The 19,143-nt window shown below is 44.5% G+C and overlaps 1 protein-coding gene across 19 annotated transcripts in view; it reads left to right on the top strand.

Moving 5' to 3' along the window:
• The window catches only part of SRGAP2 (SLIT-ROBO Rho GTPase activating protein 2), a 254,582-nt gene that overhangs the window by 1,518 nt on the left and 233,921 nt on the right, over window positions 1-19,143 (top strand). For all 19 annotated transcript variants that reach the window (XR_015142882.1, XR_015142879.1, XR_015142881.1 and 16 more), the window contains exon 2: window positions 484-1,092. Coding sequence is in view for 15 of the 19 variants with exons in the window: in XM_086342845.1 (XP_086198971.1) it covers window positions 1,026-1,092 (67 nt within the window). In the remaining 4 variants the exon portion in view is untranslated. The remainder of the gene's footprint in view (window positions 1-483; window positions 1,093-19,143) is intronic.

Genomic DNA, 19,143 nt, shown 5'->3' with positions numbered 1-19,143 from the left:
CAAAACAAAACAACTGGCAGGAGGGGCGGAGGGGAAGAAAAGTTGTGCCCGGGTGACTTGTCCCTTCCCGGCTTTGATCCCCTTTGAAGTCCAGGCAGTTGCCCCCGCCCGGGATCGGGGGCCGCGTCGGAGGCAGGGTTGGGAGGGTTCTCTCCGGCTGCCGCTGCCTAACGCTGGCAAGGCTCGGGAGGCCACTGAGGTGTCGCAGTCCCCGCCCGGAACCCCGCGTTCCCGCCGCAGTCCCCACCCCAGGCCCGCGAAGGCCGTTGCTCCAAAGTGTTTTCTTTCAGCCTTAAAACAAAATCCGGAGGGAGCTTCCTTCCTCCCCACCTCGTTTCGCAGGGCTCTGCGGGCCGGGCGGCGTTTGGCTGAGATGAATGGGCCCAGGCCAGGCTGGGAGCGGCGTCCCTTACCCCACCCCCGCAGCGATTAGGATCTGCACTGGGGCTGATAGCCCCCTCCCCTTTTTCCCTGCATTTACAGGCAAGTGAACCGGAGCAAACGACTTCCGATCCAGTCTGCGCTGCTGCGACTCCCGTTTGGGATTTGATTTGCAGCATCTTCGAGCCTGTGCAACAAAACCCCGTGAAACACGCCCAGCCCTCCCCCGGCACCCCGATACGCACCCACTCTCTCCCGGGGACCCAGCTGGGCTAGTCCACACCCCCGCACCCTCACACCATGTTGTGCGGAAGGACTTCCACTCCCCGCCTGTGTCGTTGATGTCAGACCCCAGGCCAGCCTCCGGGCGCTGCAGTTCTCCCGGCTAATGCTGAGGCTGCGGCTCGGGCTCTAGCACAGGAACCAGCTGCTGCCGCGCCCGGCCCCAGCGCCCACCGCCTGCATGTGCCCGCCGTAGCCGCCTGCCCAGCCCGCAGCCCGCGCTCCCCGGAGCGCTGGACACCACCGCGGGGGGCCCCTTCTGCCCTCTGGAGAAACGGTCTTGGAGGTATTGATTTCGGCGGTTGGATTTTTCCCGTGGATCTATCAATTCACAATTCGAATTTGGAAGAAAGAAGGAAAACATGACGTCTCCAGCCAAATTCAAAAAGGATAAGGAGATCATAGCAGAGTACGATACTCAGGTCAAAGGTAAGGGCTTTGAAAAATAGCAAAATGCATCTTCTCTGTAGACCATGGAGACATACATTTCCCTGATTTGCAGGGTGTTCATTTCTTTGGGTGGAGCAGGTGGGGGCAGGCTGACCCTAGAAGTGGTTTCCTAGGTGGGTCTGCGCCTCCGAGGGATTGTCCGTGGCAGGGCCATAGGCTCTGCAAAGGCATTTTCGGAGTGGACTTTACAGTTGTCTGTAGGGCTGGTCATTATTTTGGTAGTCTTTTTCCCTAGGCTAAATAGGATGGGGGGAGGGGCAGGAGGTTCTTGGAGAGAAAAGGCGGCAATTTGCCTCTGGGTGTCTGGGTCAGGTTTCCTTGAAGGACAGCTGAAATCTGACAGGTGTTTAGGAATTTATTTCAGAGGTTGAAGAGGCGTCCAGGCAGAGAAAGGCAACCTTGAGAAGGTGTACCATTTGGAGAGCCCTGGCAGAGACTGGGTTTTTTTATCTGATGCACTATATCCAAACATGGTATTTGCTATGCCATCAGGCACAGGAAGTCTGTAGCCACCTTGGGTGCACCTTGCACCTGCCTGGTCTCTGGTTGCCTGCATTCTGTCTGAGATCCGAGAACAGAAAGAATAAGGTCACTCACGCCCAGTCTCCACCTTCACCTAAACCTGAATGGAGTTGGGATGTTGCTGGGTGGTGCTGATTCTGGAGAATGGGAAGACATAATTGTTTAACCCTTCTGTGCTGTTGTCTTCTGCTCCAGAACACACGCGTTTAAAGGCCCTCATACCTCTCTGCAAAATTATGAGGGGTAAAGCGAAATGTGGACCCAGAGAAAGCAAGACCTGTCGGCATGTCTTTTCCTTTGCCTGACTTGGTGCATGAATCAAAACCCCTTCCCAGATCGCCTTTTTTAACCAGCAATACCCATAGAAGGGGTTCCTGCCTGTTAAAGAGCCCCAGCGTATGGTTGTATAAGGCACTGTCCCTTCCTGGCCAGTCACTAGAAAGAGCCATGTGGCTCTAGCCCATTGAGACCTCAGCTGGGGAGTGGGAGAGGTGGGTGGCCTTGACTGTTACACCACATGGTTGGAGCTCTGGGTTTTCCTTTGTTTCAGAGTGCAGAGGGAGGGGCCCCTCCTTCTTTCCCTGCGCCAATGCAAGGAGACCTTTTCCTATCCTAGAGGACTTGGGAAGGGCCATGCCTCCCCTCTTAGGATTGCTGGGGGTGTGAGTAGGGCAAGAGTTTGAAATGGGCAGCTGCTTTATCTCTTGGAAGGTTGGACGGTAGTCTGAGGTCCACGTTGTGCCTGTGGGATTTTTTAATGTCATCAGCGTGGTCCATGCTGGAGGTACCCTGAAGGACCTTCTATCCACTGGGCTGCAAAGAACTGGGGGAGCTGACTGATGGATAGCTTCAGTTGAGCCGGGACTGGGAGAGGTGTGGCTGTGAGGTATAATTGAGGTCTTGGCCTCTTGTCACTGTTCATAATCCCGGCCTATTTCTGTAAACAATAGGCTACTGGCCTCAGTGTCCTGTCCAGATGTACTGCATTTGCTGTTGGAATCCCAGTTTTAACCAGATATGTCATCCTTTTTTTTTTTTAATACCTTCTATTCTTAACTGTTGCCATAGGGAGGAGTGTTAATAACTTTGACTTTCCCAGATTTCTCTCCAGAAGCATGCCATTTGACTCAGGTGCAAAGTGATTTCACACGTTTATTTTTTGGAAGGTTCAGGACCGATAGGTGTTGAATTGTATCTGCTGATTCTCTATTGGTGAAGGATTTCTCACAAGTTTCTCAAAATTAAACACTTTGTATATTTACAAACATTGCTTTCTGAGATGATGTAATGCAGTTGACTATTTGGGGTTTCTCTTCAGCCTTGCCACAGGCAGGGGACCGCTTTGCTTTGCACTGATATTTTTTCATTGACACTATTCGGCATCATGGAATTTTATAGGTGGCTGAGCATGATGGCTTACTCAAAGAATGTGCCCGATGAATGCTTATGAGACTGATTTGAATGGTTTAGTCCCTCATTTGTAGCTCAGGCAAGTGGAAAGAAATTAAGAGGCCTGTCCAAGGTCACACAGCTAGGTGGTAGTAGATCTGAAACTAGAAGCAGGTTATCGACTCCCAATTATCTGTTCTTTTCTATTCATATTTACTATGAAACGTCATTTGACCAGAGTAGGGTCAATGTATCGTTGATCATATCAGAGTAGGGTCAATTAAAAAGCCAAAATGTGTTAATGGATAATAGTAGAAATAGTGATAATAATAGATTATGTTCTGTGTGGTCATTGTGTTCCAAGCTGTCCCAAGTGCTTTATAAGAATTGTCTCACTTAATCTTCACTTAAAACCTGGAGGTGAATCTTACTTCATTCTCTATTCACTACATGAAGAAACCAAGGTCCAGAGAGGATAAAGAAGTCCTTCCAAGGTCACCTAGGCAAACCACAGCAGCGGGACTCCACTTCTTTATTCATCAGCTAGTTATTGAGTGTCTTGAATGGGTTCTGGGCACTGGTAACGTAGCTGTGAACAAGACGAAGTCCTCTGCCTCTTGAAGCTTTCCAACTAGAGTCTGTGTTCCCTGTGGAAGATCTTGGAGATCTGTGTTCTCCGTAGAACTTGGAGACAAAGGACCTGGGTTTTGGGTTGGCTCTGCTCCCCTGCTAACTGGAAGCCCTTGGTCAGATTTATGATGTTTCAGCTTTTTATGGTCTGTGTGGGACTCATAGTGCTGCCAGTCTCACTTCTCTTACAGATGCCAGGATAAAAAAGAAAATTAGTTTTTTGGTCTGATGGTTAAGAGCGCAAGATTTTGAGTCAAAGGGATCCAGGTTTAAATTTCAATGCTGCCGCTCGCTTGCCTCGCTCCTGGGCAAGTTACATGACTTGTCCAAGCCTCAGGATACTGACTTGAAAAACAGGCAGCGTAATACATGTTTCCTAGGTGGTTGTGAGAATTCAGTGAGATAGTGTATCAAGATCATTTAACACAGTATCTGGCAGTTGTAAATGCTCAGTGACAGTCAAGTGAAAGTGTTAGTTGCTCAGTCATAGCCAACTCTTTGGGACCCCACGGACTGTAACCCGCCAGGCTCCTCTGTCCGTGAGATTTCCCAGGCAAGAATACTGGAGTGGGTTGCCATTCTCTTCTCCAGGGGATCTTCCCGACCCAGGAATTGAACCTGGGTCTCCTACGTTACAGGCAAATTCTTTACCACCTGAGCCACCAGAAACAGTATGGTCTGCTTAATTGGGATGAACATTCAGTCCGCATTGCCTTTTCACTCCCAAAGTGCCAGTTGTAATAAAGAGTCCAGGAATAAAACCAGGAATAAAACCTGGGCTCTAGTTTAAGTTCCTCCAGTAGTAATGAAAAATATCTTGGTTTGATCTCTTAATGAGAACTGTTTCTCATTCTGAAAAGTGAACAGGTAAACTGTCTAACTGTTGGTCACTGTTGTTCTGTGTATCTCTGGCCAGAGTCCTGAGTCTTGCTTTTCAGTCAGAATGGTTTAAATCAAGAGGACCCTTAATGGACTTTGGGGAACCCTGCCTGTCTGTGGTTTTGGCTCCCTTTAAACCACCTGCTTGCATGTGCCCTGAAGGACTTCTGAGACTGCAGCCCCAGCCCTACCCAAGTGTGGTTTTATGAGGGGCGTGCCTCCTTAGTCAGCCTGCCTTGGAGCTGCCTTCTTAAAAACCATCATTGTTTCTGCTTTGTGGGTGTTCAGATTCCTTTGAAAGTTCATGCCTTTCAATCTCTAACTCGAAAGCAGTAATATTCTTAGTACTTGTACATGGCTCAATTTACAAAGCACTTTGTATACATTAATCTCTGGAAATTCTTGACAGATTCATGATTATAACCCGAGGCCTTTTGGCCCCTAGTCTGTCAGTTTTGGGGATTGGAGCAGCGAAAGGTGGTAAGGTGCAGGGCATAACCTTCACGAGAGGTGATAATCTGGCTGGTATTTGGATGAGCTCACCTCATGGCAGACCCTCCCAGCTATTGTCCTGACCTTGTTCAAGGCTCCTTTCCTATACCCTCTCCATACCTTGAATTTTTACATTCCCCAGGAAGCTTGAGATCGACAGTTAATGCAGATATTCTAGGAGGAACCATCTGAAACAGAGTGGCACTGTGTGCTGAGCTGTCAAATTCTCTTTCTTGAGAACATTAGGGGTCTTGTCTTTTTTTTTTTTTTTTTTAATGTCTTAGAAGAACAGTGTGTGTGCACCACAGAGCTGAGAAGTGAAATTTTGTAATTTCCATCTGGAGCATTTTGATAGAAAAGCCTCAGGCCTTTGCCTAGAACAGTTTAACCCTTTCAGGACCCTTTCAGAGCAGATGAAATTTAAAACTCTAGACATATTGTATGTGCACACACACTTGGGAATGTGGATTGCTGGTATTTAAACAAGCTTTTTCTCTGGGGAGGTGTGAGCGGTTCTTCACTCCTGCCAACAAAGGTCTTTTCAGAAGCTTCTTTCCTCCCAGCCCCCATCTCTCAAGGGAGCTTTAAATATAATCAGTTTGTGAAAAGCTGCAGTAAAACATCTCCTTGGAATCCCCAAGCAGATGCCGTCATCTTCCTGCGAGGTGATGGAAGGCACCTCTTCCCCTGCTCAGGAAGATGGGACTCTGTGGTGAGGTGAGCTCCTGGAAGAAAACGGAGCTCTTGCAGAATTTCTAGTCCTGTACTCTGTATCTGCAAGTTAAAAGGCCCTGGGGGAAGGTGGTAGGCAGGGAGCTGGGCCTGCTGTGTGCTATGCAGAGCAGCAATGGTTAGAAATGGGGTTCCTGAGGAGTCCTTAACTTTTCCAGTTTCAGGCACTCTCTTGAGGAATGGAAACAGAAGTTTCCTTTGGAGAACCCCATCTGGTAGTTATGTACCACATAGGTTGAAAGCCTGGACAAGCCCTGATCATTGCTCTGTTATGAAATTTACAGAGTCTGACTTGACCCTGCGATGTAGGTTCCACACCCTTTTAAAATCAACAGGTGCCCAGCCCCTGACTCATAAACGCCCGCCGTTCACTGGACAACGCGGGCTGCCAGTGGCACCCGTAGAGGGCTCCTTCCAGAAGAGAGGTTTTCTTCACGAGAGTCACGATTACCTTAGACCCTAGACCTTCGAGGTCTTTGTTAGGAAAATATAATGTCATGTTGTGTGGAAAAAGAAGTTGATATTTTGATTTCTACTAGCAATAAAATTCAAGTGAATAGTTTTAACTGGTGTGAGCTACAGAACTGGCCTTTGGGGGAATCTGGGAAAGTTACCTCAAAGTTGTTTGATTTAAAAATAAATAATGAGAGCACTTAAAATGTTTCTGAAAATGACAAAATAACACCTTTACTGAATTTACAATAATGTATAGGAACTCTCTTCTCTCTCTCTAATTGTGGTGAAATACACATATCATAAAATTTACCGTCTTCATGATTCTTAGGTAAACAGTTCAGTGGCATTAATTACGATCACATTGTTGTGTAACCATCACCACCATCTATCCACAAAACTCTTCAATGCAGAGTTGAAACTCTGGACCTATTAAACAATAACTGTCCCCCTCCCCCATCTCTATTTGGTGACTCTAGGTACCTATGTAAGTGGAATATATAGGATGTATCCTTTTATGACTGGCTTATTTCATTTAGCATAATGTATTAAAGGTTCATCCATATTGTAGACACATGTTCATCCTTGTGTCAGAATTTCCTTCCTTTTTATATACATAATCCACATTTTAAAATTATATGTATAATATACATTTTTAAATCCAATCATCCATCCATGGACACTTGGATTGCTTCTACCTTTTGGTTATTGCAAATAATGCTGCTATGAACATATATTCTTACTTTTGAAAAATCTTATCTACACTGAAGTTTTACAGGCTGCATATACATTTCTACATACTAATCACTTGTCTCAATTAAATTTTTAGAGTTAACATTAAAAAATACATATTCATAGTTCCATATTATGAATATATATTTATGTTCATAATATAAGCATTGTATATTAATAAAAATTTTATACCTTTTAATAACTGCATAAGTGACTAAATTTTAATTATATTTTTAACAACTTTATTGAGGTTTAATTGACATATTATAAACCACACATGTTTAAGGTATACATTTGATAAACTTTGACATGTTATTTCCCTATGAAACTATTACAATCAAGATAAATGAATGAAACCACCAGAAAATGTCTTCATCATATTGTGTTAATAAATGAATAGTGTAATACCATATTATAGAAAGGACATTAGGCTAAAAATTAATAAGTAAAAGCTGAATATTACCAAGTTTTAAAAGGTAATGAATAAATGATGATCCAAGCCACCTAGATTGGTGCCTGGAAATTTTATTTAACCTTAGTAAATAAAAACAGTCTCACAGGGAAGTGGAGTTAATAATTATGTTGTAGCCATTACTGTGTGTTTGGGAGGGAGGACACAGGATAAGGAAAGAAAGAAAAAAAATCTTGGATATGTTACAGGTTGAAGCGTGACAGTATCTCTTTTCCTATAGTCCTTGCTTAACTAATTCCCTGGGCCCAGGCCTCTTCTGAGGGGTCACAGATAAGCCAGATGCCAAGGGGAAGGCCCGGGAGCCCCCTGGGGAGATCTGCTCAGAATTGTCTGAATATGGCTTCTTTCCCCTAATGACTGATTCCCTATTGTCCATTGAATAGAGACTAACTTTCCAAGGTGAACATTACTTGGTCCTCAATACGGCTGCAACCTATCATTTCAACTATACTTTTCCATTTTATTTAAAATGAATTAGAGGCCTGTCTGGACTATTTGCCATTCTTCAGATGCATATATTATTAACTAATATTTTGCTGTTTGTTTGGGGTTTGATGTACTTAATTTTTATACCAACTGTGGTGGTTTAGTGGTTTAGTCGCTAAGTTATGTCCGACTCTTGCAACCCCATAGATTGTAGCCTGCCAGGATCGTCTTGTCCATGGGATTTCTTAGGCAACAATACTGGAATGTACACCAACTGTAGGAGGAATATATTGTTATTATCCTCTTTTGCTGATGAAGAAAATGAGGTAGAAGATTTAGTGACTCACCCAGGGTTTGTAGCTGGTGAATGATGGAACACGAATTAGAGCCTTGGCCATCACCGGAGTCAAGTTTTTCTTCTTTTTTAAAAAGTATTTATTCATTTAATTTATCTCTTTGGCTGCACTGGGTCTTGCTTGCAGTTCATGGGATCTTCAGGCTTTACTGCAGCGTGCTGGATCCCATCTCCTGACCAGGGCTGGCCCTGGTCCCCTGCACTGGAAGTACGGAGTCGTAGCCACCGGACCACCAGTGAAGTCCTCCCAAGTCAAGTTCTGAGTGCTGTTCTGAGTGCTGTTCTCAGAATACTTCTGTATGCCTGCCCAGCCCCACATCTCCACCTACTGAAACCTCACCCTTCTAACAAAGCCCGGCTTTTCTGAAATACCTTCTTTGGTCACACTGATGAGAAATGACCCCTCTCTCTAATTCACTCACTCACATAGGACTATAGTTTATACTGCCTAAGGTTTTTAGTATTTGTCTTTCAGTCTTCTCTCTTCTCCTAGGCTTCTGGTGGGAATGTTTTGAGGTTTGGGAGTACAATGCAAAGAGCATAGGCTTTGAAAGTAGCCCTTAACAGGAATCATGTCAGCATCACCGCCTTCCCCTACATCCTTGTTCACTTAACTTCTCTTTCAAGCCTCCTCTTCTGTGACATGGAGATAATAAGACCTACCTTGCTGGTTTATTCTGAATGTGTGTAAAATTCCTAGCTTCGTGTATGGCAAATATTAAGTGCTAAATAAGTAACTCATATTATGTAGGGGGAGGAGAGTCCCTTCAGATGGAATAGGGTTGTAGCCTAAATGGTGGCTCTTAGTATATATATATACCGGCTGTAATGATGAACGCATAAATGAATGACCTGGACTACCATAGGTAGTATTAAACAAAAAATAGTTTCTTAACTTGATGTTAACAATAAATCTTGCGTAATACCACCAAAGTGATTTTTTAAGAAAACAAGCTAATTGCTCTGTTGTGGTCATAGCATGAAAGACTGTTGACATCCATCACTGCCCGCTTACCTGGCTCACATTTTATACTACTAGAAGGCTAACCTGCCTCTCGTTTCCTTCCCGCATTATGTTATTTCATGCTTCATGCTTTATCCATGCTGTGTCTTCTTTTCAAATGGGTCCTTTTCCTTGAACCTGGAAAACTTATCCTTTAAAACCCAGCTCAGATGTCACCACCTCCAAGAAGTCTTCCCTGCTTATCCTTACTCTCTGCATAGTAACCCTGGGCAGGATTCTAAGCAGGATTCCTTAGTGTTTCTGCACAGGGCTGATCAACCCCCCCTCAGCGTCTCCTCAGCAGTTTCTTTGCGCTTCTTTTTATATTGCACTCATCATATTACATTGTAATCCCTTCATTTACACCTCATTATTTACAGCTAGCTGAGTACCTTGTGGACAGAATTGTCTTTTATTTGTTTCTATGTTTCTAGGCATGGAAATGAATAAATGCTTATAAATTGAACGTGACCCTTTTCTGAGTTGAGGTTGGATGTGGCAATGCCAGGATGCCTTGCTTCTGCATTTCTCTCCCTACTCCAATAACAAACCTTCTCCTGTGTTAATATTATTTGAAATTCAAAGTAGCTCAAGCACTGTGAATAATATCATTAGACAGGGACAGGTACAAACTATACTGTGCTATGGAGGCTCCCCAGTGAGGGTGAGTTTTCCTTATTTACTTCCTGCTCTCTCCCTTTAGAATCATGGCCCTAGAGCTATACTTGAGTTCTTTAACCATGTCTCTTTCCTTAAAAATCTAGGAAAATATTAACTCTGAAATTCCAAAGAGTTGAAAACAAAAGTAAGATTTTCTGTAATTGAAGCAAAACACATTCTCCATTTCTCCAGGATTTATTCATCATTCAAAACCAATATTCCAAGTCTAAATTTGAGAAAGTTTTGGTGTGTTTTGACGAGGAGTTAGTTAAAACAGACTTGACCTGAAGAGGAACTGTTGGGATACTTCTTTGATGCCTGGGTTTGGAGAGCTGCTGCCTCACTGGAAGCAGCTGCGTGATCAACGGTAAAAGGGGAAGACAGGTCCAAAGAGACAAACAGAAAAACGCTCTCCTCTGGTTTTGCGAGCCATTTGGGATTAAGTACCCTTGACTTTATTTATACATTGTGAATGAAGGGTTGTGAACTTGAAATATATATTCGTGAGGAAGGAGAAGCAGCTGGGATGTGCGCCTTCTCCATTTCTGTGGGTATTTTAGGATACCATCTGTTAGGGAGAAGGCAAAGCCTTTTTTTTTTTTTTGACCTTTCTTCTAAAAATGTGCTAATCAGCAGGCAGGTGACCTGGAAGGCACTGCGAAAGTTGGGACTATGTCTTTGCTGCCTGAGCCCAGACTCTGCCTTTTGAATCAAGTGTGACGGATAGGGTCTGAGTGCTCTCCTGAGAGAAGGTGACCTCACCAGCCACGGGCTCCACAGGAAGACACAGCCCAGAAAACAAAGGGGGCCAGCAGCGTGAGCTGCCTTGGAGCCGGGGATGTGCCAAGAGCTTTGAGAAATACATCCTGTTTCTGAAGTGTGGACAACAGTTTCTCCAAATATCGAACCCCCTTGGAGATGTGCTCCTTTCCCCAGTGGTGTTTTTCTTGTGTTTATTTGTTTATTTGGGCTGGGGGTTGAGGATAGTGGAACCAGTTCTTGTCAGAGTAAGCTGCTCTTCGGGGAAGCATCTTGACTGAGGTACCTGTTTTGGAGCAGTATCTTTTTTTTTGGAGCAGTATCTTTTTATGACACATTGGACTACAGGACTGCATGGTTCCCTGGGAAACAGTGCTGGATTTGGAGTCAGAAAGCCTTGGTTCTCGATTGGCTTTGCCATTTACTGCTGTGATTTTGGGGGTCACTCACTTCAGGTCTCAAACTTCCTAGTTTCCTCATCTGTAAAATCAGGATAACAGTTGATGATTGATGGTGTTGTTGAAGATGACTGGCAATTGTGTTTTAAGTGCTTTTGTTGTGGTTTAGTTGCCAACTCCTGTCCAACTCTTTAGCGACCCCATGGACTGTAGCCCGCCGGGCTCCTCTGTCCATGGGATTCTCCAGGCAAGAATATTGGAGTGGGTTGCCATTTCCTTCTCCAGGGGATCTTCCCGACCCAGGGATCAAATCCTCATTGCCTCCACTGGCAGGCGGATTCTTTACCACTGAGCCCCCCGGTAAGCCCTTTAAGTGCTTTAGGTACAGTCTTAACTCATGAATCTCCCAGCAGCCCTATGAGGTAGCTACTATTATTATCCCCAATTGACAGATGAGACACAGGGAGGCTAAACAACTTACTCCAAAGCACGTAGCTAGTCAGTGATAAAGGCGGAGTGGGGAACCAAGCCGCCTAAACATTGTTGTGTGGCGCCAATGAAAGAATTCATTTGAAATGCCTTTGAAACTGTGAAATGCTGTAGACATTTAGTTGATTGTTCTCATTTCCTAGTATCTTAATGCAAAAAAGGAGTCCTAAATGCAGTGTTCTAAGTCTCTGCCTAGTATACACCTATTTGATTTCCCATCTAAGAAAATAAAATTAGAAAATTTCTAAGGTCCTCCCCAGCTTTCATGGCTCATTATTTTTGCTTATTTAAGATATTGAAGATGACAGTTTTGGCCCTATTAAGCAGGCACATGTGTAAGTACAAAACCTGTTGTATTCTCTGAATGATACTCTCCCCAGTCTCAGGGCTTGCCATGCCTGTGTGGCTACTGCATACACGCAGCGTGGACCCTGTGGTGGCTCACCAGGTGTGAAATTGAGGGGAGGGGTAGTGACTTGAAGGGCTTCCCTGGTGGCTAAGATGGCAAAGGATCCATCTGCAATGCAGGAGACCTGGGTTCGATCCCTGGGTGGGGAAGATCCCCTGGAGAAGGAAATGGCAACCCACTCCAGTATTCTTGCCTGGAGAATCCCACGGACAGAGGTTCCTGGCGGGCTACACTCCATGGGGCCACGGAGAGTCAGACTGAGTGACTAACACTTTGATAGTGACTTGATGGGCCCTGAGGTGGGCTTGTGGTTGGATTACTAGGGACAATAAATGCTTTAATCAGGATAAATCTAGTAAACCTAGGGATTCCAGTGAGAAAATCCTCTTCTGATAATAGTTTCCTCATCAATGTTGGTGGGCCAGAGAGGGAACTTGTATAACTCTTGGTATTATAGTCACTTATGCTGTGTGCAAAGCTTGAATTTAAAAGAAAAGGGAAGTTGGGTGATTGTCTCTAATTAAAATGAAAGAAATAAGGAAGTGAGAGGTTTTTAATTCCTGACATCTGGGCTGGGGCAAACTAGGGGAGGTGTTGTGGATGTGGAACTGAGTAGGCTTGATGCAAACATCTGGGCTTTGGGTAAGTGACTTCAGGCTCTGCCAGGATACAGGATGGCCTCTTGCATCTTCTGTTCCTCTCCATATGGTAGGCCCTTGTCAATAAAGGGGTTCCTTTGAGAAGTGTGGTGAGGTATGCTGTGACACAGAATGGAAGTGTTTCCACGATTGTTTGTTTTCTCCCCACCTAATGAATAGGCTAAGTAACAATCTGTTGCTTTAAAATGAGTACTACTAATAATGATGACAGCTCATATTTTTATCATTATGGCGTTTAAAAAATATTCACAGGGAGGGAGGGCTGTGGGGCCATGGAGCTGCATCGTGTTGGATGAGCCCTTCCACCTTTGGGATTCTCGGCTATAAAGTAGAAAGATGGATTACTGGTTCCTTGCTTCGTCATTTTTAGGACATATGATCCAAAGTGGTTATCTTCAAATGAGTTGACACACAGAGCTTTCGCATTGATAGTTGTCCTGAGAGAAGGCTAGAAACCAGAGAACAGATATCGTAGTTCTTCCTACTTATTTCTCCTACTTCTGGTTTACGGTTTCATTGTTTTAAAAAAATTTTATTGGAGTATAGTTGATTTAGAATGTGTTAGTTTCATGTGAACAGCAGAGTGATTCCGGTATACATATACATATTCATTCTTTTTCAGTCTTTCCTCATATAGATTGTTACAGAATGTTGAGTAGAGGACCCTGTGCTGTAGTAGGTCCTTGTTGATTATCTATTGCATGTATGGGTTAATCCCCAATTCCTAATTTATCCCTTCCTACCATGTTCCTCTGTTGGTAATGATAAGTTTAATTTCGAAATCTGGGAGTCTGTTGCTGTTTTGTCCTTTATATAATTTAAAAAAATTAGATTTTACATATGAGTGTAAGTTTCATCTTCAAATGACATTAATAAGCTTTGTGTTTTGGACATCCTTGGAGTCAGTTGTACTGTGTCTCTTGATCGCTCTTATTTATTCAGTGATTTGTGGTGATGTAAGTTATCTCAGCTTTTTGCGGTCAGCAATTTTAAACAAACATTGAAGCGTTTTGGGTAGATGATATCTGCTGCTTTGATTAAAGAGGTTCTTGATCTGGATATTTTAAGACCAGTGACAACACAATTTTAAAACGCCTAGTCTTTAAACCTAGCTTTTAAAATGGCCATAGTGCCCCCACTGCCAGTCTGACGTGGGTTGATCAGTTAGTTCTTTCTGATGGTGCATGCATGCCCATGAGCTTTCTCCCACTTGGGCCAGGGAGCAGGACTGCTGGTCCAGAAATGCTGGCTCTTCTGGATTCACCAGCAAAAGGTTAATCATTATCCAGGCGGAAACAAACCTCCCAAGCTTTTAACCTTCTGTTGCCTCAAGTCTTCTTGCTCCTCACAGGAGACAATGCGTGCACACACACACACACTCTCTCTCTCTCTCTCTTAACAAAACTCAATGTAAAACAATCTCATGTTCATGAGAGCTGGAATTACTTGGGAGGGGTACTTGTGTTCTGCAGGCTCAGTGGGCATGATGTAAAAGCAGGGTGTTTGGCCTGTGGAGATTGAAGATAAGACTGTGATATGTAATTGAGTAAGAATTTGAAAAATTATCCGATAACATTAGGAGCAACAGAGCACTTGCTTGTGTTCTTTTCTTTTTTTTAATGCTTGAAACTATTTGGAGGAGGAGTACGGAGCTAGCATTGTTTTCAGGGCACGGGAACCCCCTCCCTACCCCACCAGCCACACCTGTTTGCCTAGGCAGAGAGTGTGAGGTCTCTGAGAGATCCTGACAGATCATTTAGTACATTCTTCTGGCCCTGGGCAATTCTTCAGTCCAATCATGTCAGGAAAAGGTCTGTCAGCTAACCTTTAAAATCTTTTCCAGAAGAGTACACCGGAGCCTACCTTTCCATCTTGTTCCAGTGACCCAAACTACAAACAGTCAATTCCTTCATTTGCAGAACTTGAAACAAGATAAAAAAAGGAGGCGATGAACTGAACTCATGCTTTTGCTTCCGCTGCCACACCCTGTGGACAGCCCTTTGCTTCACTCGGGGAAAGGAGGAGGTGACTGACGAAACTTTCACGGTGTTGGCTCACGGCTGCCAAGGTGTTCTTCCCAGTCCCCTCCCCTCCTCAGTGCCACCAGTTTGGGTTCACCTTGTATTGAACAAGGAAATCATGAGCCAATTTCAATCCAGCATCCGTTTATTGAGCACCTACTGTGTGCTTTGTATATGCTAGGTTGTGGGCATATAGAAGTAAATAACAAGGTTTTAGCTTTCAAGGAGCTCCAGCCTATTAAAAAGCATGGACAGATCATACAAATGTGTGGTAGGACTACAGTGGAGGGATATAGAAGGCCCAGGAGGGAGAGCATAGTCTGACGATGAGTAACTTTTTGTGGTGTTGGAGAAGACTCTTGAGAGTCCCTTGGACTGCAAGGAAATCCAACCAGTCCATTCTGAAGGAGATCAGCCCTGGGATTTCTTTGGAAGGAATGATGCTAAAGCTGAAACTCCAGTACTTTGGCCACCTCATGCGAAGAGTTGACTCATTGGAAAAGACTCTGATGCTGGGAGGGATTGGGGGCAGGAGGAGAAGGGGACGACAGAGGATGAGATGGCTGGATGGCATCACTGACTGGATGGATGTGAGTCTCAGTGAACTCCGGGAGCTGGTGATGGACAGGGAGGCCTGGAGGGCTGTGGTTCACGGAGTCGCAAAGAGTCAGACACGACTGAGCGACTGAACTGAACTGAACTGAACATTGATAAGGCTGGTGGGGGCCAGGGGCAGGGAATGGATTGTGATTACCTCCTGGTGTTAATAGAGCACTTGACAGTCTGAGAAATGCCTTTCCACGCTTTATCTTGTTTAACCTTTAACTGGTACCATATAGCAGGGCAGAGTGATTTCAGGCCTTTTTGCTTTTTTTTTTTTTTCTGGGATTTATTTAAAATACTTTAAATAAAATACTTTATTTTTAGATAATTATACATTCACATGCAATCATCAGAAATAACGCAAAGATCGCATATACCTTTAATTTAGTTTCCCTCGATGGTTAACACTGTGCAAAATGACAGTATAGTGTCACAGTCAGGACACTGACATTGATATAGTCACAGTGCTGCACAGTTCATCACTAATGTTCATCACCTCAAGCTGACCTGTTACAGTCCTGTCTCCCACTTCGTGTCATCCCACCTCCCTTAGTCCTTATTCCTTAACTCCTGGAAACACTACTGGTCTGTTCCCTGTGGTATGATCTTATCATTTCAAGATTATTACATAAATGGAATCATATAGTATACAGCCTTATAGGCTGGCTTTTTTTTTCACTCAGCATAAGATCCCCTGGAGAAGGAAATGGCATCCCACTCCAGTATTCTTGCCTGGAGAATCCCATGGACGGAGGAGCCTGGTGGGCTACAGTCCACGGGGTCGCAAAGAGTCGGACACGACTGAGCGACTTCACTTTCACTTTCCCTTTAAGATTCTGGTGATCCACCTCGGTTGCTGAGTGTATCACCAGTCGATTCCTCTTTATTGCTGCCTAGCTTTCCACTGTATGGATGTGCCACAGTTTGATGCGCATTTACCCACCGAGGGACAGCTGGGTGGTTTCCAGGTTTTGCCTGTTATGAATAAAGTGGCTGTGGACATTCATGTACAGATGTTTGTGTGAAGATATGTTTTTTAAAAAGCGTAGGCAAATTTTTTAATGAAAAGTTTATAGATTAGACGGTGAAGAATCTAGACTTTGCTATTCACTAGCAAGTGGCTTCCCTGGTGGCTCAGACGGTAAAGCATCTGTCTACAATGCGGGAGACCGGGGTTCAATCCCTGGGTTGGGAAGATCTCCTGGAGAAGGAAATGGCAATCCACTCCAGTATTCTTGCCTGGAGAATCCCATGAACAGAGGAGCCTGACGGGCTACAGTCCATAGGGTCGCAAAGAGTCGGACACAACTGAGTGACTTCATTTAGGAAGTGATATATGTTCTTAAAACTGATAACTTTTTGAGTCTTAATTTCCTTATTAATGAAGTAGCATAATATATGTTCTGCTTCCATCCTAGAGCTGTGTAGATAAACTGAGATAATATATGGTAACAGACACTATAAACTCTAATAAAATATAAATGTTTCTAACTGGGACAAGTTACCACCTCACTGTGTTTTCTAGGAGAATTGAGCTGGAAACATACCCAGAGTAGTTATTAAATTAAAGTCTAGAAACAGCTTTTTTAGGTGGTCTTGCTTTTACTTGTTATTGACATGTGGGTGTTTCTTATATATTCTGGTTACTTATCTTCTGTTGGTGATATGGCTTGCAAATACCTTCACCCAGAGTTGGCTTAACTTTTCAGTCTTTATTGGATTCTTTGATGTATAAGAAATTTAAAATTTTAATATATTCAAATCTGTCTAGCTTATCCTTTATCGCTTGGGCTTATTTTAGAATGCACATACACATAACCTTTTCTATCCTGAAGTCATAAGGATATTCTCCTTTGTGTTCTTTTGAATGTTTTTTAAGTTTCACCTGTCACAAATCTGACTTGCATAAATGCAGAATTTCTGTCTGTGAGTGGTGTGAGGTTGGGATCTAACTTTCTTTTCTGGTCTGTGTGGCTAACCATTTGTTCTGATTCTGCTTGTTGGAAGGAGCCATCTCTTCCTCCATTAATCTGTAACGTCACGTTTGGCCGTGTATTGAGTTTACACATATTTGTGGGCAAAATGAGCTTGCCATCGTGCTTAGTGGTGTTTAATCCTGGGACATGCAACAGGGACTGTTAGTGCAGAGCTGGATGCCTGCCCCCTGAGTAGGCAGCTGCAGGCTCTCATCATGTCTCCAACCATCAGCTCTGCTTTTAGGGTTGCTATGTTGAGTGTCCACCTCAGACTTTATTTGAAGAGCTTCTTACATTTAAAAACTTTTTTTGAAGGTTTTAAAACTATAGTTTTGGCAAATTCTTGTTGGAAAGTGTTTTAGAGATAGCTGGAGGTCTCCTCTCTCATTTTGGGTTGAATTCCAAGGGTAAGCCATGCAGAAGTCAGGACCTAGCAGTGAGGGGAGAATGTATTTGCCAAATAAATATAGGATTTTGTGATTGTCAGTAACCCTGAATATATCACCTATGTTACCCATAATTAGTGCATTGGTTCCACAAGAGATTTAGAATTATCTAGAATCTAGCGGGTATCCTCTGCAGTTGCTTAAAGCAGTGGCGAAAAACAGCCAGCGTATGCAAAAAATAATTTAAAAAATAATTTAGCCAACAGCAATACGAGAAATGACATCAGCCAGTGGATGACTGAAAATGAGTAGTATTGATAAGAACTTGAGGAATTCAGAGATGGGAGAGGTGTGGGCCAGAATGAATAGGATCTTGACTCTCAGAGTAGGATCTGGCTCACTGGGGAGTAGGAGGCGAGAACAGAGGCCATGTGTGCGCCTCCCGGAGTGCGTTCCCACAGCCCTGCCGTGCTCGCCCCCCGCTTCACTTCCTACACCGAAATACAATGATGGTTCTATCCAGCCTCACCCCGCCCCAGGCCCCTTCCCGAGACACGCACTCCCTACCAGAAAGGCGCTTGTGAGCTGCTCGAAGGTGGGCAGCCTTTCATTTCCATGTTCCCAGCATCCAGCAGCGTGTTGGCATGTGGTGGGCACCCAAAAATGTTTGCTGAGTGAGTGAGTGAGTAGATTTTGGCTGGAGCAGAGGAGAGTGAGGTGGGGCTACATGGACTTTGATGATCTTGAAGATTAGCCAGAGTCTGCCATGCGCTGGAGCGGTCAAAACAATGAGGCTGTCTGGGTTGAAGGACAGGGCCATGCAGGCCTGCTTCAGAGAGACTCTTTAGTTGCTCTGGGCTGGAAAGGGAGACCCGTTCCTGCCCACACGCTGCACGCTACTAGTCTGCCTAGCCCGGAGGTTGGTGCTCTGAGTATGTTGTGTCAGTTCAGTTCAGTCGCTCAGTCGTGTCCGACTCTTTGCGACCCCATGAACCACAGCACGCCAGGCCTCCCTGTCCATCACCAACTCCCAGAGTCTATCCAAACTCATGTGCATAGAGTCGGTGATGCCATCCAGCATCATCCTTTGTCGTCCCCTTCTCCTCCTGCCCTCAATCTTTTGCAACATCAGGGTCTTTTCAAATGTGTCAGCTCTTCGCATAAGGTGGCCAAAGTATTGGAGTTTCAGCTTCAGCGTCAGTCCTTCAATGAACACCCAGGGCTGATCTCCTTTAGGATGAACTGGTTGGATCTCCTTGAAGTCCAAGGGACTCTCAAGAATCTTCTCCAACACCACAGTTGTTAAATGTGACCTATTCTTAATGTCACCGACAGGGGGAATACAGTTCTCCATTTACTGCACTAGCAAGCCATGCTCAGACAGGTGATCCGAGGTGATGGGTGTCTGGGGTGGGTGGTAACTGAGGCCCAGGTCTGTTAGGCTGCCAAGCCTGCTTGTTCTTTTCCCGTCAGCACCATGTTTGTGTGCGTTATAGTTGGAGACACTACTCAGGTGAGAGAATAGGCTGCAGAGCTGGGTGTGGGAGCCAGGGCCAAGGTGAGAGTCAGGAGTGCCTGGGGCTTC

The sequence above is a fragment of the Bos grunniens genome, chromosome 16 (genome assembly GCF_055505025.1).
Source record: "Bos grunniens cultivar Pamir isolate PY7600 chromosome 16, Bosgru_T2T1.0, whole genome shotgun sequence".
Classification (NCBI taxonomy): domain Eukaryota; kingdom Metazoa; phylum Chordata; class Mammalia; order Artiodactyla; family Bovidae; genus Bos; species Bos grunniens.
The sequence above is the reverse complement of the archived record's forward strand: the minus strand, read 5'-3'. Positions and strand labels throughout refer to the sequence as shown.